Source organism: Clinocottus analis, unplaced genomic scaffold, assembly GCF_023055335.1.
Source record: "Clinocottus analis isolate CAN_PGR_092001 unplaced genomic scaffold, fCliAna1.0.p SCAF_14, whole genome shotgun sequence".
Lineage (NCBI taxonomy): Eukaryota > Metazoa > Chordata > Actinopteri > Perciformes > Cottidae > Clinocottus > Clinocottus analis.
Genome location: NW_027175865.1, coordinates 3,097,073 through 3,124,518, shown reverse-complemented (window position 1 = coordinate 3,124,518; position 27,446 = coordinate 3,097,073). Strand labels below are relative to the sequence as shown.

Below are 27,446 nucleotides of genomic sequence, written 5' to 3'. Positions count from 1 at the left end.
CCAGCTGTTTTTATTTTGATGGAGCGACTCCCAACATCGACATAAACCGGCGCTCGTGAATGTTTAGTCGTCGTGGATTTTCTGGAAATTAGTTTGGAAGCGTTATTTTTGCCGCGTTGTGTGTAGAGCTGCAACTTCAAAACAAAATTGGTATAATTTAATGATGTTGTCGTCATGGCTCTTTAAATGTGAGACTCTGCTGCTTCTCCTTCATTATAATGAACTCCAAATCTTGAGTTTTTGGACTGTCGGTCAAACTAAAGCAGGTTATCTTGGGCTCGAGGAAGTCGTGATGTGTGTTTTTATTGGAATGATCAGAATCAATAGTGAAAATGACGGCGAGTTGCAGCTCCAAAGAGGACAGACATCGATATTTTGGATGTGAACATGCGAGTGCAGCAGTTTGGTTTGATTAGACACAGACATGTTGTTGGTTTCCTCGTCCTGGTTCTGTTTTTTAACTCTGGTGCGATCGCATCGGAGGAGAGGGAGTGTGGGCGGTCGAGGCAGGAAAGAGACGAGAGAGGGAGAGCATCTGAAATTAGAGGGGGGGGGGGTGAGGTCGAGGATGACGGGAAGAGGCAGAGGGAGGAGAACGGGAAGACGAGGTGGGGAAATTGTGGATTTAGGGGCGAAGGAGGAGGAGGAGGAGGATGAGGAGGAGGAGGAGGAACATAGAAAGGCGGCGAGGGAACGCCGTGTCTCTGGAGCGCGGTGCGGTTATGTAACCGCCTGCCTACCGATGGTGGCAGAGGAGAAGCACAGAGAAACAGCAGTGAATGGCGTGGAGGTGGGCGGCAACAATAACACCACAGAGGAAGACGCCGCTGCAGCATCCACCAGAAAACACATCGAAAAGGTCAAACGCTGCCTTTACGTTTTGTGTGACAGCAGAACGTTTGCAGACAGTCGAAAACCTGCTTTTCTTTGATTTGAAATGTAGGAAATGAAAGAGTTTTGGACAAATAAATTAAATTATACAAGGTCAGTGACTTTCTATTGACCAAACAATTCATTGATCACATGAGATCATGAACACACATTTTAGTTGAACCCCGAATATGTCACATGGACGCCAGTTGACTTCTTCAAGAGGTCAATGTCTGAGTGTTAGAGAGAGAGAGAGAGAGAGGGGGAGAGAGGGAGAGAGGGAGAGAGGGAGAAGGGGAGAGACCTGAGGGAGTCTGTAACAACACACTGCATGAAAGAAACGCACTGTAACGAGTTGTTACAGTGCGTTTCTTTCATGCAGTGTGTTGTTACATTGTGTTGTTACTAACAACACACTGTAACAACACACTGTAACAACACACTCCAAGAGAGAAACACACCGTAACACTGTAAGAACACACTGCAACAACACACTGCATGAGAGAAACACACTGTAACAACACTACACTACACACACAACACTGTATGGCAGAGCCACAATGGATCGCACACTGTACAGTGAGTAATCGACTAACACGTAGCGTCTTGTCGACTGATGAATTCAAGATTGAAGCTCTGAACCGGATGCAGCTGAAGTCTTTATTCCACAATCAAGACGAGCCAAGAAAGCACGTTGGTTTGAATTGAATCCTAATAAAACTCCATGCTGGCGTGCACGTTTCACACGTTTCCATGAACAACACAACACAGAGGCCGACGTCACGACCGCCTTCGTGAACCTCTCGGCTCCTCCCCTCAGGGTGAGCGGCGGGAGGCCGGCGGCTGTTGGAAACGGGAGGAAGAGAAGACGAGAGGCAGCCCAGATGTCCAGAAGCTGATCCCGAGCAGGACACCGCTGCTGTTGTGTAACATGATCAATGACCTCCACGGCGTTCGGATCCTTATTTCCTGTACGGGCCCCGCTGCCTTTTGTCCCACCCGCTGCCTCGGCCTCATAAGCTCCAGATCTGATTAGGAGTTGTCTCTCTTCCTAGAAGGCTTGGCAGCTGCAGTAGTTTCTCCTCCCGTGGCGAGGGACGGCGCTGCGATCAGACTCAGAGATTGCAGAGCAACATCTGTCAACCGGATGAAATTTATTGGCCAGATACGTGTGAGATTCCCCTGATTGGACTCACGGTTGCGTCGACGCCGGCGAAGCTGTAACCGTGTCTCTGATGATGAGCGATCGTGTTCAGGCTCCTCGGGAATTTCAGCAGCTGTGGAGCAACTATTCATATCCTTTTACATAAGGAAAAAGTACCAATACTTATATTTCAAAAATATCCAACGACAAGTAAAAGTCCTGCTGTCAATATCCTGCTGGAACACAATAAGTATTATCAGTGAAAATGCAGGCTGCTTATGAAACTTATACACCATCAGCAGACCTGGGACTGATATATTCTTTTATATATATGATATTATTACACTTCATACGGTTCAAACAGCATTTTACTGTTGCAGCGGTGAAATCTTACTAGAAAATGAAGCATTTACTTTCTGTTTACTTCACCATGTGTGGATTAAACGGAGTGGATTGGAAGTTTAAAGTGGAGTATGATGCAAATACCCAAAAGTGAAAGCTCAACCTCGAGCGCACTGGTTTCGCACTGCAGTTTGACGCTTTGCTTCCGATACAAGTCAAAGTGTTTTTGCTCATTCTGGACGAACAAAAGGGGGATGTGTGAATGTGGCCTTTGTGTGCGGTTCTGACCGCGACTCTACGTGTTAATGTTTTTGAGAGCAAGCCAAGTGAAAAGAAGGTTATGATGGGAGCTTTCTGTATCGTGTCTCACTCTGTGATTGGGCTTTATTATTCATCCCCTCCCCCCTCCCCCCTCCTCCTCATCGTGGTTGTGGATTGGTTTCAGTTCGGTATTCAGGGTCTGAAGGGGTCAGCGTGGGCGTTTTGGTTGTATGCGGCGAGGAAAGAGCATTTTTTTCAGCAACAAAAGACCATCCAATTCACGACTATTTACTGTGTACCATCGTGTGTGTTTTTTCCAGACCGCTTTAACTCAACGGACGTCCGGCACGCACAGAAGGAAGGCAGCGCATTAGACGAGTGGCTGGATTACTTGATTCGGGCCCGGGTGCATTATCAGCGGCTCAGCTGTCATTAACTCAGATTTTCGAGGCGGTGCTTCCTCCACCTTCTCCCCACACCGACACCGACACTCACACAGGAAAGCGGTCGCACCGTGATCCCCGCTTCGTTTTTTTAAGGACAGCACAGGGCCGTCGCCGTGACTCAGTGTTTATTTTTGCGACAACACCGTCTCGGCGCCGTCGCTCCGGCCGCTCTAATTACAGAGCGCCTTGTTGGTTCTGGAGTCTCGGCCCCGCGAGGGATCCTTTATCATGTGCGGCCTCGGCGGTGACGCAGCAGAAACTGCTCGGTCACGCTTGTTTGCTGTGTAAATATTCATTTTATTTTCGGACACCTCTCAGAACGCCGTTTGATGACTCGTCAGAAAACAAAAGCAGAGGCTGCTTCCTTTTTGTTTTTTTGCTCCCAGTGCAGTGAGGTTAAACGTACAGGTCAGACCCCCCCAGCTTCAACCGAGTCGCACAACCTCTTGTTGACTTTTTAAAAGTCAACAATAGTTCTTACAACAGCAGTTTTTACGGTCATTTCCAGACTGTTGTTTTTTCCACCCACACACTTGCTTATCTCTCCTCTCTGGAGTCACAAAGAAGGACAACGTTGCTCCCGGGCGTCCCTGTTTTTCCGCGTATTTCGTCAGCTGAGGTAAAGGACACAAGTGGTTGGCTGCTTGCAAGTCCCGCCTCCACAGGACGCGCTCTGCGCTTCACGTTAGAAACAATTCAAATTGATTGATTGATTGATTACACACACACACACACACTGAAGGCAAAACAAAACTGTGCAACTGTTCAGATTTGACCTCTTTGCTGAGGCGGATATGAAAGAGAAGCTGTGGTGAGCGAGCTGTTGGGCAACGAGAGAGAGAGAGAGAGAGAGAGAGAGAGAGATCCCCTGAAGGGTGCCAAAGCCGGTTTAAGTGACGTCACCCGGCCTGCTCTGTTTGGGCAGGCCCTCCCTCCCTCGCTCCCTCGCTCCCTCCCCTTCCTCCTGAGCCTTACAGGAATTCCCCTCCTCGTCACATTGTTCGTAGGAAACCGCCCCGCGCCGCTGCAGAGTCACAGCTGATAGGGCGGAAACACAGACTTGTGACTACTGGTGTTGACACTGGAGCGAGCAAGTCTGTGTGTGTGTGTGTGCGTCTGTGTGCGTCTGTGTGCACTTGTTCTTTTTTTCCCTCCATACTGTCGTTTTGTTACCGAACAACAGGAGCTCCTGAGTGCGCGTCCCATGAACCAACAGCAGGGTAAGAAATTCACATTTCGTCCTCCAGACAGGGAACAAAGTGACAAAGTGAGCCGCCCTGCGTTCATTTACCGCCGTGAAGTAGCTGGAGGGGGGCGTCGGTGTCAGGGTGAGGTCAGGCGTGTGTGTGTGTGTGTGCGTGTGTGTGTGTGTGTGTGCAGCAAAGTCTTTCGTTTGTTTGCGATGTTTTTTTTCCTTCAGCGTGTAATAAAAGTAGCGATAGCGCAGACAGGAAGCAGTCCGCGAGCTGTCACTCAGCCGCGGCGCCCAACGAGTTCCCTTCAACCCGCAGGTGCAGAGCGCTGCTTTCAATTTTGATTTGACGGGACCCCCAGGGCGCCCGGCCGCTCTGCCGAAAGACAAACTGACGTGTGAGTGTTTGATTTGTGACGAGGTTTGATTTTGTTTTTTTTTAAACTGTGAGTCGTTGCCGTGAAGCTCTCTGACACTGCAGCGTATTTAAAGCGCTCTCCTGCACGTGAGCGTGCACGACCGATTAGCTTCGAGCTCTGCACTGCACCCACGCGGCGGTAGTCGCCGCCTTTTAGCATCGTTAGCTTGGAGCCGCCGGCTCACTGTCGCCATGTTGAGAGCCGTTTGAGGCATTTGAAATGCTCCCGGTGTCGCAGCGATCTCCTTTAAGTGCTTCTGCGTGTATAAGTTTGTCAACCGGAGGGCAAAGAGTTTACTAATTAACTTAATTGGACGCCACTAATAATTATTTTCATTATTGTAGCAATTAAGTTTCTCAGGAACATTTTATTAATAGTTTTCTTTCAGGTGACTTCTATTTTAGGAAAGTTGTTTGACATTTTGAGAAATGCACTCATGCACTTTATTGCCGAGGGCCCGCCGTCGATTAGCTTAGCTTAGCATAAAGACTGGAAACGGGTAGAAACGGCTAGCCTGGCGCTGTCTGGAGGTAACACAATCTGCACGGTGTTTTCTTACCGTCGGACGAAAGTCATGGTAGCGTTTAACTCCACCTGTTTCCAGTCTTTATGCTAAGCTAAGCTAACATATTGCTGCTTTTATTTCTAAATAATAATAATAAAGAGAGTTAGTAATGTTTTGTCGAGTATCCAAGTCACGACAATAAAGAAACATAAAACATCGATAAGTATATTAAAAGTAACACAGAATGGACGTATTTTTTGGGTGGTGACATTGTTGTGACACCCTCCTCTTCCTCTTCCTCTTCCTCCTCCTTAATCTTCTCCGTCTGACGCACACAGCTCAGTGCATGTGTGCACATTTGAGTTTCTCGCTGTGAAATCCAGTCGTACGCGCTCCTCGTCCCGCTGTCAGCCGGTGAGTTGTGTGTCAGCTCGGCGCCGGAGGAGGAAGTGGAGACGCTGACTGGATGAAGTTTGACGTGCAGCTTGTTTTTACTTCCTACTTTTTTTATTTTTGCTTTTCCGAAAAGACAGAAATAAAAGCGCGGGTGTTTGTGTTCGGGACGGACTCGCTGCTGAATCTCAATGTTTTCACGTCTCCTCTGAAACAGAAACAGCACTTTACCGCCGTCCTCTACACGCCGCCTGCACTTTGCTGCTTCCTTCAGTCAGTCCATTAAATACTGTAGGGGCATTCCTCATCATTATGCTATGCCATCGAAATATTTATGAAGGAAACTTACAGATAAATCTAGAAGGACATGAATCGTTGGTTTATCACATATTTAAAAATGACTGAAATGCTGCTCAAACATTAATGAATCCTAATAATATAATATGCATTTCTTCTTTAAAATGCAGACCTTTGATATGTAATAGAGTATTTTGCCAATGTGGTATTCGTACTTTTGCTATAGTAAAGGATGTGAATACTGTGTGTGTACTCTGTTTACTGAATATCCTGTTTAGTTTGGCGGATTTTGGTGAATAAATCAGTTCCTCAAACTTTGGGGCAAGAAGCCACATGATGCACATCTTGCCCACTTATAGGACAAGTTTAACCCAAAAGATATTGTAGGTTCCTCTTCGAGGGATACTGGCTTTATTTTTTTTGAATTATCGGAAAAAACACAAGCGTGACCCGAGTCACCCGAGGAAAAAAAAGAAATGCGATGACGAGAGGAATTGAAAGTAGAAATGTTTTTCTTCCCGTTGTCTTGTTCATAATCACGAAGCCTCCAGACTGAGTCCGTGTCCTTCCAGGTGCTTCAGTTAATTGATGAAAGACTCAAAAAGAGATCAGCTGGTAAAGACGCTCGTTTGCAGAAAACTCTTTTTTTTTACAGCATCCTGAATAAAACAGACTTCACATCTTCGGTGATTTGTGATGCGAGAGCAGCGACTCATTATTCAGTCTTCCTCCTCGCTGCTCTGCTTTGTGTTGGAGACTCTTTCTTCTCTATTTCGGTGACGGCAGATTTCATTTCTTTTTTTTTGGGAGGGGGGGGGGAGTGTTAAGCATGTATGTGGTCTGAAAAAGACCCTCCTCACACACACACACACACACACGCTGCACTTTTCTACCCACCCAGCCGAGTTCTCGTTATATCAATTTTTTCACGAGGGTGCCCACGCAGTCCCAATAATCAGTGGCCTCCAGTCTGCAGCTTCTTCCACCTACAGAGTCCTGCGGGGGCAGCAGCGCCGTACACTTACCAAACCTGTGTGTGTGTGTGTGCCTGTGTTTGTGTGTGTGTGTGATCAATATTTCATGAGCATTACGAGGTAAGAAGTAATGAGTACGCGTCCTCTATTAAGCGCCGTTGTTATTTTTAGAAAACGGGGACGGGCAGCTGGAACAAGTAAATCCACATTTGTGCTTGGAGCTGAACATCTTGTGTGTGTGTTTGTGTGCAAGAGCAACATTTCTTCTTCTTTTCAGTTTTTTTACACACACATGCATTATTAAGGTTGCCCACCTGAAGCTCGAGTTAAGGCGGTGTGTTTTTTGCTGTTGCTCTTCAACATCTCCACCAGTTGAGGGGGATCGACCGCTGCCTCCCTCCTTCCTTCCCTCCATCCTTCCCTCCTTCCCTCCCTCCCTCCATCCTTCCCTCCTTCCCTCCTTCCTTCCCTCCTCCCTCTGCATGCTCAGCAGCCAGCAGCTGACCTCCGGGCTGCAGGGAGCGCAGGGTTTTACTCGAAGGCTTTGTTTTCGCTTTGTTTCCCGATACAAACAAACCCTCCTCTTCCTCTTCCTGTTGCCTCGCTGCCGTCCATCTGGACTGACGGGCGTCGCCTGAGAATAACTCTGGTGCACCTGTGTTTCCTCACTGAAACATAATCACCTGTCTATATCTGTTTTTATTTTTTTATTTTCTTAGTTGTGAAAGTTCCTTCGATGAAATGAAGTTTATAGTTTTATGTTTCTCTCTCTTTATATCCGTAAAATGAAAAATTTGCCCAGACTTCATAAAACATCCCTTGTTAAAATATTAATCTTTGAAATGAAAGATTCAAAAGAGCAAATGTCCGTCATTGACGCTTAATAATGCATCAAAAACAAGTTTTCTCTGAGGACAATCCCTGAAGTTCAAATGTGTTGACGGATATGCAAAAACATGAGACATTTTCCATTTCATTTTTCATTATTTAGTGACATTTTTATCCAAAAAAAGTGTCCAAGACGATGTCTTCAAGTGTGCGGTGGGTTCTTTGTGTCATCCCAAATGCAAAGATGTTCAATTTACGTCAAAAATAAACCAAAAAAAGGCAGAAAACGTTCACAGCGGAGGAACGGGAAGCAGCAAAACGTTTATTGAATCCTGATAAACGGATCCAATACTTCCCCGACCTTTGAGTCACAAACAGCCTCGAAACCCGTGAAGCCCTTTTGTGTGCGTGTGTGTGTGTGTGTGTGTGTGTGTCTGATGGGAATTTTGTTTTCCTTCCCGTGAACACACTTTGAACAAATATCCCGTGAACAAGTGTTTTACACATCAATGCATGTGTTTGAGCGTTCCCTCGTGGGAGCAGCAGTACGAGGGGTATTCCAGGTCGCCTCGGCGGCTCGATTCCCGGCCACGCCCATCTCCTCGCTCTCCCATCTCCTCGCGCTCTGTCCGTGCTTTCCAGAGCGAGCCGCTCAGGTTTTCAGTCCGGCTGATGTGAGTCAGGGGAGGGAGGAAGAGGAGGAGAGGGAGTCACTTTGCGCTCCCCTCCCAGCCAGCTGATGATGATGATGATGATGGACTGCGGGGTAATGGGACTCTCTCGGTACGGACGGTGGTGGAGGAGGGTGGAGGAAGGGGGATTCCTCCGCGCCGCATCATCGTCCCTGTCGCGCTGAGAGTCTCTCAGGCCGGACGCTGCAGAGTCGCTGCGTCTCCTCCCGCAGGGAAAGAGGAGTAGAAGAAGAAAAGGCTGAGATCAGATCGACACACTTCCTTTGGAAGGTGACGGGGACTTCTGCAGAGCTCACGCATCGGCCGGCTGCTGCTGTCACCATCATCATCATCATCATCAGAGGCTTAATTATAGAGTTATTGTCATATGAAGCCTGTTTTTTTTGTTTTTTAGGGAGTGATACTGATGTAATTATACAGCAGAAGCCTGTACTATAATTAATTGTTCATAAAATGCCCATCACAAGTTCCCGGAGCTCAAAGGAGACGAAATGCATCAGGAAGTCTTTACGTCGGAGAGGTTTGGATGATAAATAACTTAATTAATTGTTGTTTTGGTGACGGGTCGTGTTCAGCTCTACCAGCAGCATCGTCTGACCTCTTTTATCTTTAAAGATTCATCTGACTAAATACTGAATTCATTTATTATTTGGGCTAGAAAGTCAAATATTGTCTTCATACTTCCTGTTATGTCGTTCCACTAATTATGATATTATACAAACTATTTGTATCCCAAGATATTCAGTTCACTGCTGCGTGAGACGAAGACGGTACGGGGGAGCGTCTGCTCTTCTTCTTCTTCTTCTTCTTCAAGAATTGATGAAATATCAAAGTAGCTGCTGATTAATGGACTCGTCGTCTCAGCTGCACGTTCAGGAAAAGCCACTGGGCGGGCACGTGTGTGTGTGTGTGTGTGTGTGTGTGTGTGTGTGTGTGTGTGTGTGTGTGTGTGTGTGTGTGCGCACGCGGTCGGGACGAGTACGGCGGGCTGTTGGAGGTGCTCGAGTTACATAACCTTCGTCTCCCTCCCGCACAGTGACGGGGGAAGAAGGGGGCAGCTGCCGACTCCCATCTCGTCATCTTCAGCCTGCTGAGGCATCTCCTCCTCCTCTTCCTCCTCCTCCTCCTCCTCCTCGTCTTCCTCTCCAAACACTGCATTTGTCTGCTTCGCCGCACCGCGCGGCTCCACATCCAGCTGGCCGTGCCCCCAGACGTCGAACCTGCCGTCTCTGTCTACGCCGCGTCGAATCGACAGCTTGCCGTCACACCGACGGGCGCACGCCTGCCCGCTGGCATCGCCCCGGCTTGTCGCTGGAATACTGGCGTGATGTCACGCATGTTGATGACTCCAAATCCCCCAAACATGCATCTCTTCTACAGGGAGAGCTGGGGGGGGCGGGGCCGAGACGTGACCGCCGCGCACGTGGACTCTGTGACAAGCTGCCATTGGTGCCCGCCATTTGGCAAGTGGAGGCCCAGCTGGGCATGCTGTCACGCTCAATATGAACGTGTTGCAGTGGGGGGGGCAACAGACAGAAGGTGGCGATGGCGGGTGGCGATGGGGGGGATCTGGTGCAGTTGTGCCGCGGCTGCTCCGTGTGGGTGGAGGTTGCCACTTTGTTCCGCACAGAAGTCAGAAGTTCGGTTTATTGGGCCCATTTTTCATGTAGAGGCGAGCCGGCGCTCCAGCTCATTAGCATGTGTTTGTGTCCGCGGCCACGTCTTCACTGATAATTGTCTGTCAGACGCCTTAATGGAGTTAAGATGCGCCTTCCCTCCTCCTCCTCCTCCTCTTCCTCCTCCTCCACTTCGCGATTGAGAAGCGTGCACGATTCCTGTGCAGGTGACGTCACCGCCGCGCTCCGGGGGCGCAAATAATCACATTTCCCAGTCGACAGCGCAGAAAGAGGAGTGGGCTGGATGATGCTGGGAAGAGAGAGAGGAGCGGGGAGGAGGAGGAGGAGAGGGAGGAGGAGGCTGACTTCCTCGCCCACAAACTCCCGCCTTGTTGTCTTTGCCTCCCGCCTCCAGGCCTCTCGCGGCCCTGACCCTCGCGTATCCTTCAAACCGAAAACCTCGATCTGCATTCCAGGGTTGTTGTTTTTTTTTTGTCCCCACATTCGTCGTCTGCTGTCTGTCAGCGCTGCGTCAGGAGGAAGCTGTGAGGGAGTTCAGCGGGGAGACGAGGGAGGTGAACGACGGCTCCACGAGATGTGTCAGCTGTCGATGGAGCCCGTAAAGATCACAGCCACATGTTCAAGAGCATTGACTCATCGACTAATGAATTATGGACGGCGGCCCGATGCTTTCTGTCTCTTCCAGCCCGCTGAAACCAGAATGTATTGGTTGGATCGGGCTTGAACCAACAAGAAACAAAACTTTCCGCGGAATGTGGAGTTGAGTAATAACTTAATCAGCGGGTCTTTTGGCGTGTTTGAGGTGCCATGTTTTCATCAGTGTGTGCGCTGGCTTTCATCGTGCGGGCGTCCTCTTGTGTTCCCGCGGCTGCAGAACAAATACACAGATTAACGGAGGGGTCGTGAACCCCACGCTGAAATACACGGGGCCAACATCACCCCGGCCTCCTCGGCCGTCACGAGGGGAAACGTGAAGGACCCCGTAATCGTTCCCTGCTGTCTTTTATACAACGCTGCCTGGACCCTTTCCACGGATTCGGGGGGTTTCCTGCTCTTTTCCAGTGCTCCACAGCTTCACTTGGGGTGTCATTTAGCGGGAGGAGGTGGTGTGTGTGTGTGTGTGTGTGTGTGTGTGTGGGGGGGGGGTGTCCTCTCTGTGGCTTGTTATGTAAGAAGTGCAATCGGATCTTTAATGGCTTACACTGCATGCTTCTCATACACAACCACTAATAAGATTTGTGTTGGGCAGTAATCACTTGCGTCTCGGTTTGCCAGTGCGGTCTAATACGAGACGTGTGTGTGTGTGTGTGTCAGGCCGCGCAAAACAATGAAGCTTATGCTCCCAAAAAAGGAGGGAGAAAAAAAAAAAGAAGGAAGAAGAAAACCTCCAAATATTCTAACTGCTAAAATAAGCATTTATTATCCAAAAATTGGGTTTTGCAATAACATGCGTTTCCTCGAGGAAGCTGCGAGGTCGAGGGGAAGCGACGGGATCCTCTCTGCCGCCGCCAGGAAAACACAACCTGCCCGGTTTCCTTTCGTAGGAGGGCGTTCACATGGCCATTCATATGTAAATAGAGCCAGACACACAAACACATACCTCTCTGTCAAAGAGACACACACACACACACACACACACACTCTCCTCATGAGCCTCGGTTGCTGTGTTTCTGCTGGCAGGGTGCCTTTGTTTTGCTCCACGGCAGCACAGGGAGGGGTGGGGGACGCGTTATGTAATCCGTGGCGTGTGCCTGGGATACAGAAACGGAGATGGAGAAGGGCGTGACTATAGTAACACACACACACACACACACACATATGATGACATAATCCACTGACCTCTTCTGTGGCCCGCTCGTGTCCTCGCCCTCCCCCTCCCCCGAGTGTTCCCGGCATCTCGCTGTGATTTTTGGGAACCACAGGAGAACGCCCTCCCTCCCTTTAGCCTGTGTTAACATCTGTGCAATCTAGGAACACACACACACACACACACACACATGTTGTTCCCATCGGTCCTCGAGGATTCGTCTCGGGTCAGGCGCTGCGAGCACGGTTTATTTTTCCATCTCGTTACCGACACGCAGAACGCTCGCTGGTCTCTTTTACACACCAACAAAAAAACAAAAAAAGCGGATTGGGTTGAACTTATTTCCACGCTGCTGCTGCTGTGTTGCTGCTGCACACACACACACACACACACACACACACACACACACACACACACACAATGTGTTTCACAGAACAGAAAGTCGAGAGCAAAATGGGGAGAAAATACAAAAAAAGGAGAAAGAAAAAGCTTCTGACGGCACCAGATCTCCCCGAAATAATGAGGAGAAACAAACTGTTAAAATGAGAGCTGCTCTGGAAAAAAAAATCCTTTCAGTCAGTTTGTTTTTCTTTACTTTTTTAAACAAACAAACGCGTCTTGGACGTGCCCGTGCGTCCTCCCACGGCCTGCAGCGGCGCTCCCCTTCACGCCGCACGGAGCCAGCGTATGTAATTAATATTGATTACAGTCACACAAAGTTAACGCCGCGGCACCTCCCACACGTCCATACGCTTGCGCGCAAACAGGTTTCTTCACCTGCTGCATTGTGGGTGATGAGTGTGACGTATGGGAGGAGAGCGTCCCCGGGAGGGGGTGTCGATGGTATTTAAATATGCTAATTGGCCCGTGGGTTTAGTTCTCGCTCTGTGAGAGAGAAGTGAACCTGTGTGTCATACGCGGTTATTTCTCAAAGTGTGTGTGTGTGTGTGTGTGTGTGTGTGTGTGTGTGTGTGTGTGTGAGAGAGAGAGAGAGCGCAGGGCTTGCCCCCCTCATAATTACAGTAGTTTCCATAATGGAATAGTTCTCTCTCTCTCTCTCTCTCTCTCTCGCTCTCTCTCTCTCTCAGCTATGGAAGAATATCTGTTTTTCATTTGAGACCTTCGTCCTGCTGCAGCCGTGTGGGAAGCGTCTCCAGCCGTGGCGTTCGGTGCTGCACGAGCGTCCGACAGCGTTTGTGCTGAAAAGTCTTTCTGTTCTTGTCTTGCAGATAAAATCGAAGAGGCCCAGAAGGAGCTCAAAGACCCCAAAGGCTCGCAGAAGGGTAAGAGCTGTTTTCTCTTTTTTTAAATCAAGACTTTAATCATCACATTTATTTATGTGTTGAAGAAGAAACGGTTGAAATGTTTTTCTCTGTCATTTGAATGGAAGTTTTTTTTTTTTTTTGATCACCGCCTGCTAGTTTGAAATGAATAAAATGCCTGTTTTGTTTTTACTAAAAGCTCAAAAATAAATGTAATTCACTGGTCTGGAATGTGAAATGTGTTTTATTCGTGGTGAAGAAAGTCTTTCTTGTCTGGCGTCTTTATTGTTGCAGCATAGTTTTTTCCCGCTTTTTTATTTAGTTGATTTAATGACGCTCATTATTGTTAGATTTATCCAGAATAGTGAGTTTACACAATGTGGAAGTTGCTGTGAATCCTCTGGATCTTCACAGCAGCCACATTTATATTTAGTCCTTCAGTCAAACTATTTGCAATATAAAAGTTTACTTGGCTTCTCCGACCGACGTCATAATTAGATGTTTAAATCCACTGCAGGAAGCTAAACGATTGCACTGCAATTAAATGTGTTGCTTTGCGGATCATCGCTATATATTTAATACATTTAATAACTAGTTATACGGTGACCTTTTGCATTGAGTGAACACGACAGCGATGTCACTGCAACATGTTCTTCTTTTAAGTGGATTGCTGCGTCGCTACATCCAGATAGAAAAGCCGGTTTGTTTGAGCCGAAGCGGCTTCGTGGTCTCAGTTTAAGCCGAGCTTAACTCATCACCAATGTCCTTTTCTTTCTTTTTGTTAAATACTGGACATGCAAGCTTTGATGGATTCATCTACTCTGACTGTGATTGGCTGGAGTCGCTCAACAGAGAGAGTTAAAATAAGAATAAATAAGAATATCTCCATCCTGGTCTCAAGGTGCAGCAGCTACCAGTAATCCCTTCAACAACCTTTTTTAAAAATACCTTAATTCTCTCAGAGGCTCTCTTGCACGTACATCACTCGGCCAACTGTCTTTATTGCATTACAACAAGCTTCATACGGTTATTGAATAATTAGAGACATCAGAACAAACTCATTGGTTTCATTTTATTGCTTTTTGACGATAAACCTCAACAGCTGAAGACAGACGCTGACAAATGGTGTTTGTTTTGCAAAGTACTTTATTTTTATGACGGGGAAAAAACGTGCGGTGAAGTCATGGAAATCTCTTTCGCAGACTCGTCCTGGTCGTGGGCACGAAGACCCATGATCCTTTTCCCATGTCCGTCAGTAGCGGTCGAAACAAATGTGTTTCTCCGTGAGGCAAAGCTATGAGAAGTCACGGGGGTGTGTGTGTGTGTGTGTGTGTGTGTGTGTGTGGCTTTAAAATGTTTGCATGCGAACGGATTAACGTGCGTGGAGGCGAGGCGTTCCTCAATCTACTTAAACGAGGGACCTTGAAGGAACCGTGACCTCATTTTGGGAAATACCTCCACGGGCCAGGAAACTGTGACCGGGCGCTGCTAATCTTACGCAACATGTCCTTAAAAAACACACACGGCTGAATCCCCACTCGACAAATTATGGGACTGCGTGGTTTGGGTGTGCCCTTTTCATAAAAACGGCGCTGCTTTTATTGTTGGAATGCCGTTTTGAAAGCACCTGCGTTTGTGATCGCCTCCGTGCTTCTTGTGTAATGAAGCGTGCGCCTCTGTGGCATTACTCACACGGCAAATAAATGACATGAATCGTCTAAATTATGTAAAATACATCCCCATCCAATGTCATTAAAAGAATCTACTCATGCAAACATTGAATTAGAACAAAGGGAGTGAGCTTCAGTGAAAGTTTTTCATGAATTGAGACTTCAGTGTTGCTAAGCTTTTGCTTTATTTAACTGTTGTGTTTGTTAAACATCAATGATGTCATTTTTTTGGACTATAATTGTATGTCCGTTGCTGGTTTCCTGATAGACTGCATGGCTTTATAACAAAGCAATTTAAAGATGAATTAGTTTTGATTCAGTCTGAAGGTTAGCGGTGTAAACCTCTACAGTTTGCATCGTTTACACGGAGGAAAATTCCTATAATAAAGTCCATCCTAAAATAAAGGTTGTAGAAACCTAATACTTCTACTGCTTTTTGATTGAAGAAAGAAATCTAATGTTTGTAGAAAAAAACCTCTTTAAAGCTGTTCAACTGTTAAAGCAAATTAGGAATAAAAGTTAAATATAGCTGCTGTTTAAATAAGAGTTATGTAATCGAGTGCCACAGCTTTGGGTGTTGGTGAGCTCTCAGTTCTCTATTTTACTAATTTGAAAATGTAAAAGCCTAAAGATTCTGATCTCTGAATGTAATATATAATATGCTAGAATTAGCTGCACTCTCTAGGATTTTATTAACTGACATTAGTTTCTTCTCCTGAAACATAATTCATTTTCTTTGAGAGGACTTTTGAGCTCATGCGGTAAAGTGTGGGGAAGGTTTGGAGACCGGTGGTGTCGTTGTACCAACTTTTGTTTTCTGTCCCCGTCTCCCACAGGGCTATCTGAAAGCAGTCGCAGAAATGCAGATAACATAAAAGGCCTGAAGAGGAAAAAGGTCGTCGCAGAGAATCGGCTGGAGAAAATTCCCAAATCGCCGGTGAAGAAGCCCCTGCAGGTGAAAACGTCTGCAACTTCACTCCAGGGAGCAGCGTCCAAGGAAACTTCACCTCCTTCATGCGACTCCTCCTCCTCCTCCTCCTCCTCCTCCTCCTCCAACAGTCCTTCCCCGAATCCTTCGACATCACCGAGTGGGAAGAGAGACGCCCAGTATGCCCAACCAGTCGCGACATCCCCTCACAAGGGGTCACCTCCCACCGACGCTGAAAGGCTGAAGCCGGAGGAAGCGACTTCTCGGCCGCCGTCGCTCGAGTCCGCTGCTGGTGAGGAGGGCTCGTCGATCGAAGCGTCTCAGCCCGAAGACAGCAAGAGCAGAGACCCCAGCTTTGAGGGAGACCCTTACCACAGCAGTGCTTCGCTTGATGTCCTACTCAAGGCCATGGAGCCGGACTTTAGCTCACTGGCCGAGAGGAAAAACCCCTTACAGGTCGCAGCCGTCGGAAAACCAGCGTCCATCCTCAACGCTCAATCGAGTTGTGAATTAACGACGATGCCGGCGGTCAATATCGGTCTCCAGAACCAACCTTCGCACATGCAGACGTATTATATTGACAAGCAAGGCAACTTCATCGGCATTGCAGCGCCGCTGCAGACATCGACGCAGGGTAACCCCATGCAGTCCTCTCCGCTCGCTGCGCCGCATTTTATGCCAGAAAAGCCCAGTTTGCACATGAGCTTTAACACTGGACCATCAACGATAACCCATGCGCCTGTTCCCTCCGGCGCCAACGCTTTGCCGCAAAGCCAACCGCCAGTTGTGCACACGTGCCAGTCCCTCTCGGCGAGTGTTCCCAGCACCATTCAGGTCCCGGTTACACCGTGCGGCAACCAAGTTCAGATGACCTCCGTGATGAATTTTGGTGCCGATCAGGCTTCCAAGGACCAAAAGCCGAAGAAGCCCGGAAAGTACGTGTGTGAATACTGCAGTCGGGCATGTGCGAAACCCAGCGTGCTGCTCAAACACATCAGGTCTCACACGGGAGAAAGACCGTACCCCTGTGTGACGTGTGGCTTCTCATTCAAAACCAAGAGCAACTTGTACAAGCATAAGAAGTCGCACGCTCACGCGATAAAACTGGGTCTCATTGCACGCTCTGAATCCGGAGGTGGCTCACTCTCTCAAGAGTCGGACAAAGCCCTCGGTACGCATTCAGAGGCCGAGGAGAGCGGGGACAGTGACGAGGACGGCAGCACTGCGGACCTGGACCCCGACTCGTCGCAGAGCAGCGTGGCGGCTTTGTCTGAAAATAGTTTACAGAGTGTCGGTGCAACCCAAGCGTGCCACGGGGAAGCGGACTCGTCAGCTGTGTTTGAGTCAATTAAACCAGCGCCAGGTCAGAGGGCGCACGAGCCCAAAGTGACAGCTGCACTTCCAAAAGTTGTCGTATACCCAGTTAATGTCTCCCCTCTGAGGGCGGACAGCCCGAGGGTTACGTGTGCGGCACCTGAGCAAGCGGCCGCGCAACGACAGCGAGAGTTTCAGACTGCGAATATGAGATCAAGCGTCACGGTGCTGTCGTCTCTCAAAGAGGTGGATGGTACGAATCCCTCACTGGACACTGTGAGTGAGGATGAAGACCAACATTGCAAGTCTCCACTGTTAGGTGGGCACGCTCAGCTTCAGAGGCAACAAGCGACAGATTTTTCTCAACAGCAGCAGGTCAAGTGTCTACTAAGCCCTCGCAGTTTGGGGAGTACAGATTCGGGCTACTTCTCCCGGTCCGAAAGTGCCGACCAGGCAATGAGTCCGCCCAGCCCGTTTGTTAAGATAACTCCACCGGTGGATATTGACATTGCCAAGAATACCCTTCCCAGTGTCCCTCCTGTGGTCACGACAGTGATGCACGTAGCAGCTGAGCAGAAGCCGCGAGCCACAGAAGGACAGATGCGTCCACCATTGGAAACCAAAGCACTTTCTCTGGAAGAACGGATTTCAAAGTTGATATCTGATAACGAGGCGGTAGTTGACAACAAGCAGCTGGACAGTGTGAAGCCAAGGAGGACATCGCTCTCAAGGAGAGGCAGCATAGACTCCCCGAAATCATACATATTTAAAGACTCTTTTCAATTTGACCTTAAACCAATAGGAAGAAGGTCAAGCTCCAGCTCAGACATCCCAAAGTCCCCGTTTACTCCGACGGATAAATCAAAGCCAGTATTTCTTCTCTCTGTGCCGTCTCAATACCCACCGATGGATTGTTTGCCAATAACAAGAAGTAACTCTATGCCCACGACACCAGGACACTCTGCTCTTCCCCTTAATGTCGCCCCCCTCCCTCACCCTCTACGAATTTGTCAGTCATTTGACGACAAAATGAGTTCGTTTAATGATGATGTGTTTTCGTCGGCCCCATCAACCCCAAATCCAGCGATACATTCTCGTTGCTTAGTCAGACAAGCAGCCGTGGAAGACTTTACCACAAGTGAGGGGCACGGCCTCCCGACTGTTCGCTCCATGGATGAGGGCTATCACGGTCAAAGCAGTTCCCTGGAGCTGATGCAAAGGAGCAGATCTTTTGAGCACAGTCAAGAGAGAAACCGAAAGCCCCAACAGAACAAAGGCACGATGTACGAGTGTGAAACGTGTCGAAATCGGTACAGGAAGTTAGAAAACTTTGAGACGCACAAGAAATTCTATTGCTCGGAGCTGCACGGTCCAAAAAACAAGCCGATCGCGGTGAAAGAAACCGATCAAGATGTTTTTCACGTGAACACGATGCAGCCCGTAGCCCCTCGATCGGGTAGCGGCTCGGGAATACTCGATCAACAGACATCGATTAGGAAGAGAAGGAAAATGAAAAGTGTTGGCGATGAGGACGATCAATCTCCCACTGACACCATTCCACCCTGTTCGGTTAGTTTTGAGCTCCCGACGACAGCTTTGGCAAATCAGACTATTTCTCAGCATGCTGTGATAGTGGACATACAGCCCAAAAACAATCAGTCAAAGCTACCTCAGATTCAGCTCTTAGCGAGAAGTACTTCGGATTCCAGACTGTCGCCGATACGAGAGACCCAGATCAGCACTTCGACTAAAGGAGAATTGCAAAGGCAAGGCAGTGGCACTTCAGTGATCAGACACACCAACTCTCTCAGCAGACCCAATTCATTTGAAACTGAATCCATTGACAGGGCCTCTCCTGTGGACATTTTGGAGAAGGATCCCCTCAACAAACTCAAAACTGACGCAATAGCAAATGTTTCAGCTGACAGCTACCATGAAAAAATGTCCCAACCCAAGAATGCCGACTTTGGGAAACAGAGGCAGGAACAGTGCGCAGATGGCGCAGTAGCAGCGGCTGGTGACAACACCACTCCGGTCCATCAGTCCCGTCTGGTACGTCAAAACAACATCCAAGTTCCTGAGATCCTGGTCACCGAGGAGCCCGACAGAGAACATGAAACGCAGACTGCGGAGCCGTCGGAAAAGCCTGCGGATCAATTCAGCTGGCCTCAGAGAAGTGAGAGTTTGTCAAAGGTACCGGCGGAGAAACTTCCGCCGAAAAAGAAAAGAATTCGTCTCGCTCAAATGGATCACTCCTCAGGTGAATCCAGTTTTGAGTCCAGCCTCTCACGAAGCCTCAGCAGGGACAGCAGTCTTTCTCGTTGCTCCAGCGTCTCGGCCTCTTTTGACAGAGATGAGCCGTCCAGGTCGGAGAGTCCTTCCAGAGGAGAATGTGCCAGCAAAGGTCCAGAGCCTAAAGGTTTGCCGATAGCCTTCAACACCCTTGGTGTGCCTGGTATGATGAGGCGTGCGGCATCGGAACAGATCACTTGTACCCAACCATCTGTGGAGATTTCATCGGACTACCGTAGCAAGTCCTTTGACTGTGGCAACGTATCCCCCAGGAGGTCTTTGTCACCTGCTGGCAAGCCAAAAAGTGGACAAATGCCCCAAGTTTCCCAGGTGCCACTCATTGAAAGGAGGCGGGGGCCATTAGTTCCCCAAATGTCTTTAAAGATAAGCCTCGAGAGTCAGCAACCTGTCCGGAAAGCTGTCATTCCTTTAGATAAACCTCCCATTACGAATGTTAGCTCTTTAACTCAGAATAGATGCCAGCATATTCACATTGCCAATAGGCGCAACACGGCTCAGCCTTTCATCCTGCACACTGGAGACGTACCCTTGCTAAAGAACGAGCAGATGGTGCAAAGCATTCATTTGGGGAGCCCGATTCAGCAGCCTCAAGTCCATGGCCTTCCACACCCTTGGCATCAAACATCAAGGGTTCAAATATGCCAAAAGATACAACCACCTCTGAGCCAGATCTTAGTTTGTCGCGAGAATGTCCAAAACAAACCAGCCAACTCTGACGTAAAGAAAGAAAGAAGTTTCGTGCCCAAATACCAACTGCAGTGTCCCGCTCTGAGAGCAAGCCAAACATTTCCATTCTCCAGCACACAGGCCACGCAGATAGCTTTGCCAGTTTTGACAATTCCCATTGTTAATCCACTTTTGAGCACGTCGGACATCCTCCAAAATGTATACGTTGGCCAACCCAATCAACATGCTTCTGAGATTAAGACGCAGACTGTTGTTTTGCCAGGTGAACAGCAAAGAGACCCGTTCAATCCGACCCAAGCAGGTGTTATACCATTGCCACAGATCCTCATCACTCACGAGCAGATGCACCCTGCTCCCTCCGTGTCCAATAAAAATAGCCTCGTATCCACTCACTGTGTAGAGAGTGACACTCACGCTGTACCAACGATAAAGAAGGACAAGACTCAAACCGTTAACATTTACAACCACGCTGGTGAACAAGCACCTTCTCTTGGGTCTTTACATTGCACACAGAAACTGTCATCGGTGACTTTATGCCCACAGCAGGAACCCACTGCTTCAAGTAAACGAATGCTGTCGCCTGCCAACAGCTTGGACATCTATATGGAAAAGCACCAGAAACGGGCTAAGGATGAGCATGGCGTGGCCTGTCTCACTGACGGCCGATCGGTCAATTATCTCAACTCCAAGATGTCGGAGGTTAGCAGACAGCGGAAGTTTACCTTGGTTCGGCAGGTGTGCACAACTGAACCGGTGGACAGTCCCATTGAAACTGAGGCTCCGCCTCTGCCGCAGGTTAAATCAGACGGGGAGAAGGACTCGCAGGCCACTGACGACGTTAAGCCCATGTCGCCCGACAGCCCCGGGCTGAATAAAGACACGAGCGCTGTTATTCACGAGGAGGCGGGCCCTGGCCTTAATGATACACCCGGTAGCCAGGGCACCTCCGTGCCGGCTAATAACACCCTGAAGCCCCAAGAGAAAGTCGAGGAACAGAGACGGACTCCTGCCAAATCTCCTATTAGGCCCTCGAGCTTCCACGGCGGTCAGGTGAAACTGACCACATCTGTGTCCGTGGTCAACACCAAAGACAGTCACCGGTTGTCTTTCCCCAGCCTGAAGACCGCCACCACTTTCACGTGGTGTTTTTTGATGAAGAGGAAACCGCTTCATGTTCCACAGACGGACCTGAAGACATCAGCCTACGCTGTCTGGACCGTCAGCCCGAACAACCACAACCTGCTGGGCTTGCCCACCAAGGTGGTCATGTCTCTGTTCGACTCCAAGCAGAGCTCCAAGAAAATGCACTACACCTCGGCCATCAAAACCAGCGGGAAATCGGACATCTTGTCTTACTCGAGCAAGCTGAAAGATGTCATGCCCAGGGTAAGAGCTGATGCAAAGTTCGATTTTTTTTTTTTAACAAATTTTTCTCATACACTTTTTACACCAGTCACCTCTTCTCTCTGCAGGTGCCAATGACCCAGAAGTCTATATCAGTTGAAAGCAGAAGCAAAGTGCAACCAGAAACTCCGGCCAGCAACGAGTCAGACAAGGACGTGGCATCGAAAACAGAACCGAGACGGGTCAAAATATTCGACGGCGGGTACGATTCAGAACCGTTCATTAGATTCATATTGCATGAATATTTTTGAAATCTTTGTTTGATGTTTTTTCTTTGTCCTTTTTACGGTTCTGTTGCAACCCCGCAGATACAAATCTAATGAGGAGTATATTTACGTACGTGGGCGCGGACGCGGTAAATACATCTGCGAGGAATGTGGGATCCGCTGCAAGAAGCCGAGCATGCTACGCAAACACATCCGCACCCACTCAGATGTCCGGCCGTACCACTGCGTCCACTGCAACTTCTCTTTCAAGACCAAAGGTCGGTGCTCATTAGTTGATCGGTGTGCAGAGCCACTGCTCCTTTTACTGGTGTACATATGACATGACATGGTTGGAGATGCAAGTTTGAATGCAGTGACATCTCTAGACATTAATAAACTCTACAAAATCAAAAAAGTGCTTTAAAAAAAGCATTCTAGAAACTAAGATGAAATGTAAATATATTACATGTAATGATCCAGATGTTAACCTTCTATGTAATTTCTGAAAATGTAATGTTTTTCATTGAACTGCATTGTCTTATACTATTTGATATTACTGAATACATTTACATCATGATGAATATGGGAACTCAAACTTTGGGACAATGATCTCATATCTGAACATGCACTAAGTTTTTACTATAATTCACATTTGAGACATTGTATGCAACAGTTCAACATCTTCAAAAAAATAAAATAAAATGTAAGATGTTGTTTCACCGTCTCTTAAACCAAGACGGTATGATTCACTATTCTTTATCGAACTTCCTACCCACGCCGCACTGCAGAACAGTACTCTGTGTCAGAACAACCCACGTTCATTTAAAAATGTCTTTATCAGTTACTCACCCTCTACGTAAAGCTCGCCCAAAGAGACCGCATTCTCTTACATAAACTCCTTCTGTGCTATTGTTCGAGCTCTGCCCACCCGTAAGACCTTCGCTGCCTCTCCTCTTTGCAGGGAATCTGACCAAGCACATGAAATCCAAGGCCCACAGCAAGAAATGCTTGGAGATGGGGGTTCCTGAGGGTCTCATCGAGGATCAGGACGCAGAGGACTCAGGTACTGGGCTTCGCCAACAAGAAGGGAAACACGGAGGGATTGCTGTGTGCTCAAACGCTTATCAAACAAAATGAGCTATTCCCTGTAAAGGGTTTATTTACAGTGATAAAGTGACAGGTCTCGTTTTCCCCGTTTGCTTTGGTTTCAAACGACAGGATTACCCTTCTTGGAATAGCTCTCATGTCATGAGATGTTAAACACAGATTGCCCCCCACTTGTGCTGTGTTGCTGTGTCGATCAATAGCTTTGCCATGTTCTAATTAGACTTTTTTTTTTAAACGCAGCTCCTTCCTCTGTTAACTCAAAGCGCATGTGGGCGGCATGCACAGCTTTTAGAAAGGAAATTGCTGCGTCTAAATTTAGAAGGAGAAAAAAAAAAGAGCGAGAGAGAGAAGCTCCCTGAAAGCATTTTATGGTCCCAGTCTCTTAAGAGCATATTTGTTTTTTCCTCCTCTGCCTGTGATGGAGCTCAGGGGCGTGCGGTGGTCCGCGGTGTGAAACACTGCGGCAGCGAACAAAACGTCACCGAGTTGAATTCTTAGCCGGCGGGTTTCTCTCGCTGTGCGAAAGAAACCTGCATGAGGATAGAAGAACTTACACAAAGTGGTTCGACGTGCACATTTTCATGTCGGCTCTGATGACTCATGAGTTCTGCAGAAAACCAAGAATAGACTCCTCACATCTTCCATCATCCGCAGGAGACCGGAGTCAGGTGAGCAGTGCCGACCGGCAAGATTCAGACGGGGACGACTCCGACGGCCCCGACGACGAGGACAACGACGACAACGAGGAGGAAGAGGAGGACAGCCAGGCGGAGTCCGGCCTGTCCACCAACCCCTCCGTCTCCGCCAGCCCTCAGCACTTCCCTTCCAAGGAGGTGGAAGTCCCTCCCAGCGCCCTGCTGGCCAAGATGTCGATCTGCTCGGCCTCCCTGCCGCTCTCCCGGCCCGCGGCCTCCGACCCCCACGCGTCGGACTGCGACTCGGTCCCCATGATGAGCCCCGTGTCCCTGAGCAAGCAGATCTTCATCTCCGGGTCCTGCTGCGGCTCGATGCCGCTGCCGTACTCTCCTCCGCCCGTCGCCACCACGCTGGACTCCTACACCTCCGACACGGAGTCGGTGCACATGATGAGCCCGGTGTCTCCCTGCCGGCAGATGTCCATCGACTACCCTGACTTTGACGGGCCCCCGAGTCCCCCGGTGCCGGGCAAGGGCTCCAAGCCGGGCCAGGTGAGACCCATGTGTTCTTGTTGTACCCTTACTTTGCAAAAAAAAAGGTTAAATAGTCTTGTTGATTCTGATTATGCTTGGTGGACTGCTCACGCTTCACCTCTTTTAAATATCCTGGGTTTTTTTGCCTTAAGGAACAGGACTGAATATTTAATTTTCTCTCTTTCCGCAGGACACCTCCTCTGCACTTCCTGCGTTGGCGGCCAGCGAATCGGGCATACCCGTGAACCGCAGCACTCAAACTTCCTCTTACGTGTCTCAAGGCCTCGTGCACTTCCCCCCGCAGGGCCTGTCCCACGTCCAAGGGGCCGAGACCCAGACGCACCTGTTCAGTCACCTGCCCCTGCACTCCCGGCAGCCCTGCCGCTCCTCTTACAGCATGGTCCCTATCGGGGGGATCCAGCTGGTGCCCGCCAGCCTGGCCGCCTACTCCACCTTCGTGCCGATCCAGGCGGGCCCCGTCCAGCTCACGGTGCCGGCGGTGAGCGTCATTCACCGGACCACGAGCCCGTTACCGGCCCCCGACGCGCCGCCCCACCCGGAGGGCTCGCAAACCCAGCCGCTCGTGGTCCAGGAGCCGATCAGCAGTGTCGTGCCGTGCTTCCCCTTAGGGCAGGTCACTGGCCTGCAGGCTCAAACAATACAGCCAGTCGGTCTGGAGACGTTAAACCTCATGGGGCTCGCCAACGCCGGCCTGGCGTCCACCCAGCTGCTGCCCCAGCAAGGCCTCACCCTCAACGCCACCCTCGGGCTGCAGGTGTTAACTGCCAGCCCCTCCTCCTCCCAAAGCGGCCCCCAGACACACATCCCCGGCCTGCAGATAGTCAACATCTCCCTCAGCCCTCTCGCCGCCCTCGGTCCTTTCCCCGGGTCGTCCGAGAGGCGTGGCAGCCCCGACGCTGCGGGCGCTCAGCCGTCGTCCCAAAGCGAACATTGGCTCGGTTCTTTGCGGAGCTGCGCGGCCGCTTCGCCGCCCGGCCCGTCGAAGGTCAGCAGCTGTCCGGAGGCGGCCTCGGGCGCCGGCGGCGCGAGCCCCGGAGGGCGCAGCAGAGCCGAGCTCACGCAGACTGTCAGAGAGAGGCAGGAAAGGGGGGATGAATCCCCACGGCAGCGTCGATCGCCGGCCCCGGAGAGACGCGCCGACGGCGCCAAGGAGTCACCGGGCGCCGGCGGCGAGGGCGCCGGCGACCCCGCACCTCCGAGACCAGCGCCAGTGACCAGCTGGCCGCGGGTAAACGATGACTATAACGAGGTTTCCAGTGATGATGAAGACAGACTGGTCATTGCCACCTGAACAGCCCCACGCAGAAAAAGCTCTTCTTGTCCCCTTTTTGTAATTCTTGTCACTTTGTAAGACTGAAAACACTTTTCAGGAGGTTTTGCTTCGTTGCAAATCTCCTTTCAAAGCACAGATGCTGACATTCATATTGTACGTGCAATCATCAAATTATAATAATGACCAATCGTTTTTATTTTTTTGTCGGCTCCAGACAATTTCTTTTTTTGTACATGTTGTATAGACAATTGTGCCTTTATGGAGTTTCTTGTTTAGGAACCTGTACATAATTCCTTCTAAATTCAGTAGTTGCTTGTGTTTATTTCAGAAAATAGAAGTAAAAAGAGGCATAAAAATGGAGGATATCAATTTAATTTTGGAGGATTTGTCATTCGTAAATTAAATTTATGGAATTATAAATGTTGTACTTGTATATGTACATTTCTATGGATTATTGGGCAATGTTTCTGTGTACAGATGTTGTGTTCAACTATTTATTATAATCCATTTAGTGCCCATTATGAGTCATAAGTCCATAGGTTTGTGCATTATGGTAGCTTTACATTGCTGTATCAATATTCTTAACTGTATCAGTAAAAATTTGTTTACAAACATTAAAGTGGTGTCTCTGTATTTTGTTACACGACGGCAACGTGTCACTACTACATGTTTTATGACATAAAATATGTGTTCATCATCTATTCTTCCATTAATGTCACATTTAATATTATGGCTGCCACAATGCTCCATGCTCTTGTAGTCCTCCATGCTCTTGTAGTCCATTTGTAGTCCTCCATGCTCTTGTAGTCCATTTGTAGTCCTCATGCTCTTGTAGTCCATTTGTAGTCCTCATGCTCTTGTAGTCCATTTGTAGTCCTCATGCTCTTGTAGTCCATTTGTAGTCCTCATGCTCTTGTAGTCCATTTGTAGTCCTCATGCTCTTGTAGTCCATTTGTAGTCCTCATGCTCTTGTAGTCCATTTGTAGTCCTCATGCTCTTGTAGTCCATTTGTAGTCCTCATGCTCTTGTAGTCCATTTGTAGTCCTCATGCTCTTGTAGTCCATTTGTAGTCCTCATGCTCTTGTAGTCCATTTGTAGTCCTCACGCTCTTGTAGTCCATTTGTAGTCCATATTCATGTAGTCCTCCATGCTCTTGTAGTCCTCATGCTCTTGTAGTCCATTTGTAGTCCATATTCTTGTAGTCCTTCATGCTCTTGTAGTTCATCCATGTTTGTCAGTTGAAGGGGCTGAATTTAGGGTCCTCAGCTACAATACCTCCTCCAATTTGTAATATTGCAATACTGTTTTATATTGCAATACTGTTCATCATCTAACGAGCCTGTTGAGTATGTGTGAATGTTTTCTTAACGAGACATTTCAGTTTTGCCTTATTTTTTGTATCGTGTTTGAACAAACATTACATTGATAGACATTACATGTCCAAAAAGGAGCAGGAAACAACAAACACATCTACTTACTGCATATCTTAGAGATGTATAAATAATGAGTTGATTGTTGGTGACTAGTAGCTGATATTACTTTTTTAATTTAAATTCAAACCGTGGTAATGAAGTAATATTCCTCCCCAGAGTTTGAAATGAGATAATCCTTCATCCCACGGCAGACATTTACAGACTTATAGCAACAAAGTTGATTGCGCGACGACAACAAGTCGGTATTGACAAGATTGCCCTATACTCAATAATTAAACAGTGAAAACATCAATAAAACTGGATGATTATATTCACATTATGCCCATAGTACACATGATCAGTTGTGGGTGTTTTGATCTCCTGAAAGAAGCGTTAATCGTACTGTGACAGCAGCATGAAGCTCTGTATGTAGCCTGCATAATAACTTTAAATATAACACACGGGCCAAGTATCAGATCCGCTTTTTGTACCCCATCTTTGATGCAATGTCACCATAAAATTGCATAAAATACCTTTTTTTTATGGACTGTAGACTATGACTTTTAAACTAAGACATTTTTATAATATACTATAGTTTTTAAGAGATTTTCCTGACATTAAATCCTCCTTGATCGGCAACTAGTGTCTTTTAATTAAATGTTATCATTAAGACGACGAGAGGGTCACAAGGTTGTCTCCTCCTGAGGGAATTGGGATATAAATACTCCAATTAATTCACTCCCCCTCCTCCAGGACAGAAAACATCCGTAGCAAACGCGACCTGGCCGTCAGCGAGGGAACCGTCTCTCGTCTCATTCACAGAGACGTCCTCCTCCTTCAGCCCATCCAGAAGGTGACTCATCCGTTTACAGT

The 27,446-nt window shown here is 48.4% G+C and overlaps 1 protein-coding gene across 4 annotated transcripts in view; it reads left to right on the top strand.

The window, feature by feature from the left end:
- Nucleotides 1-25,774, top strand: part of hivep1 (HIVEP zinc finger 1) — a 54,389-nt gene extending 28,615 nt beyond the window's left edge. For 3 of the 4 annotated variants that reach the window (XM_068575240.1, XM_068575238.1, XM_068575239.1), the window contains exons 3-9: nucleotides 13,037-13,090; nucleotides 15,576-21,367; nucleotides 21,454-21,587; nucleotides 21,694-21,869; nucleotides 22,553-22,654; nucleotides 23,353-23,885; nucleotides 24,058-25,774. In XM_068575240.1, coding sequence (XP_068431341.1) covers nucleotides 13,037-13,090; nucleotides 15,576-21,367; nucleotides 21,454-21,587; nucleotides 21,694-21,869; nucleotides 22,553-22,654; nucleotides 23,353-23,885; nucleotides 24,058-25,179 — 7,913 coding nt within the window. In that variant the 3' untranslated portion in view covers nucleotides 25,180-25,774. Of the gene's footprint in view, nucleotides 1-4,080; nucleotides 4,284-13,036; nucleotides 13,091-15,575; nucleotides 21,368-21,453; nucleotides 21,588-21,693; nucleotides 21,870-22,552; nucleotides 22,655-23,352; nucleotides 23,886-24,057 lie in introns of those variants that run through there. The other variant, XM_068575241.1, reaches the window with a different exon arrangement.
- Nucleotides 25,775-27,446: the final 1,672 nt, after the last annotated feature.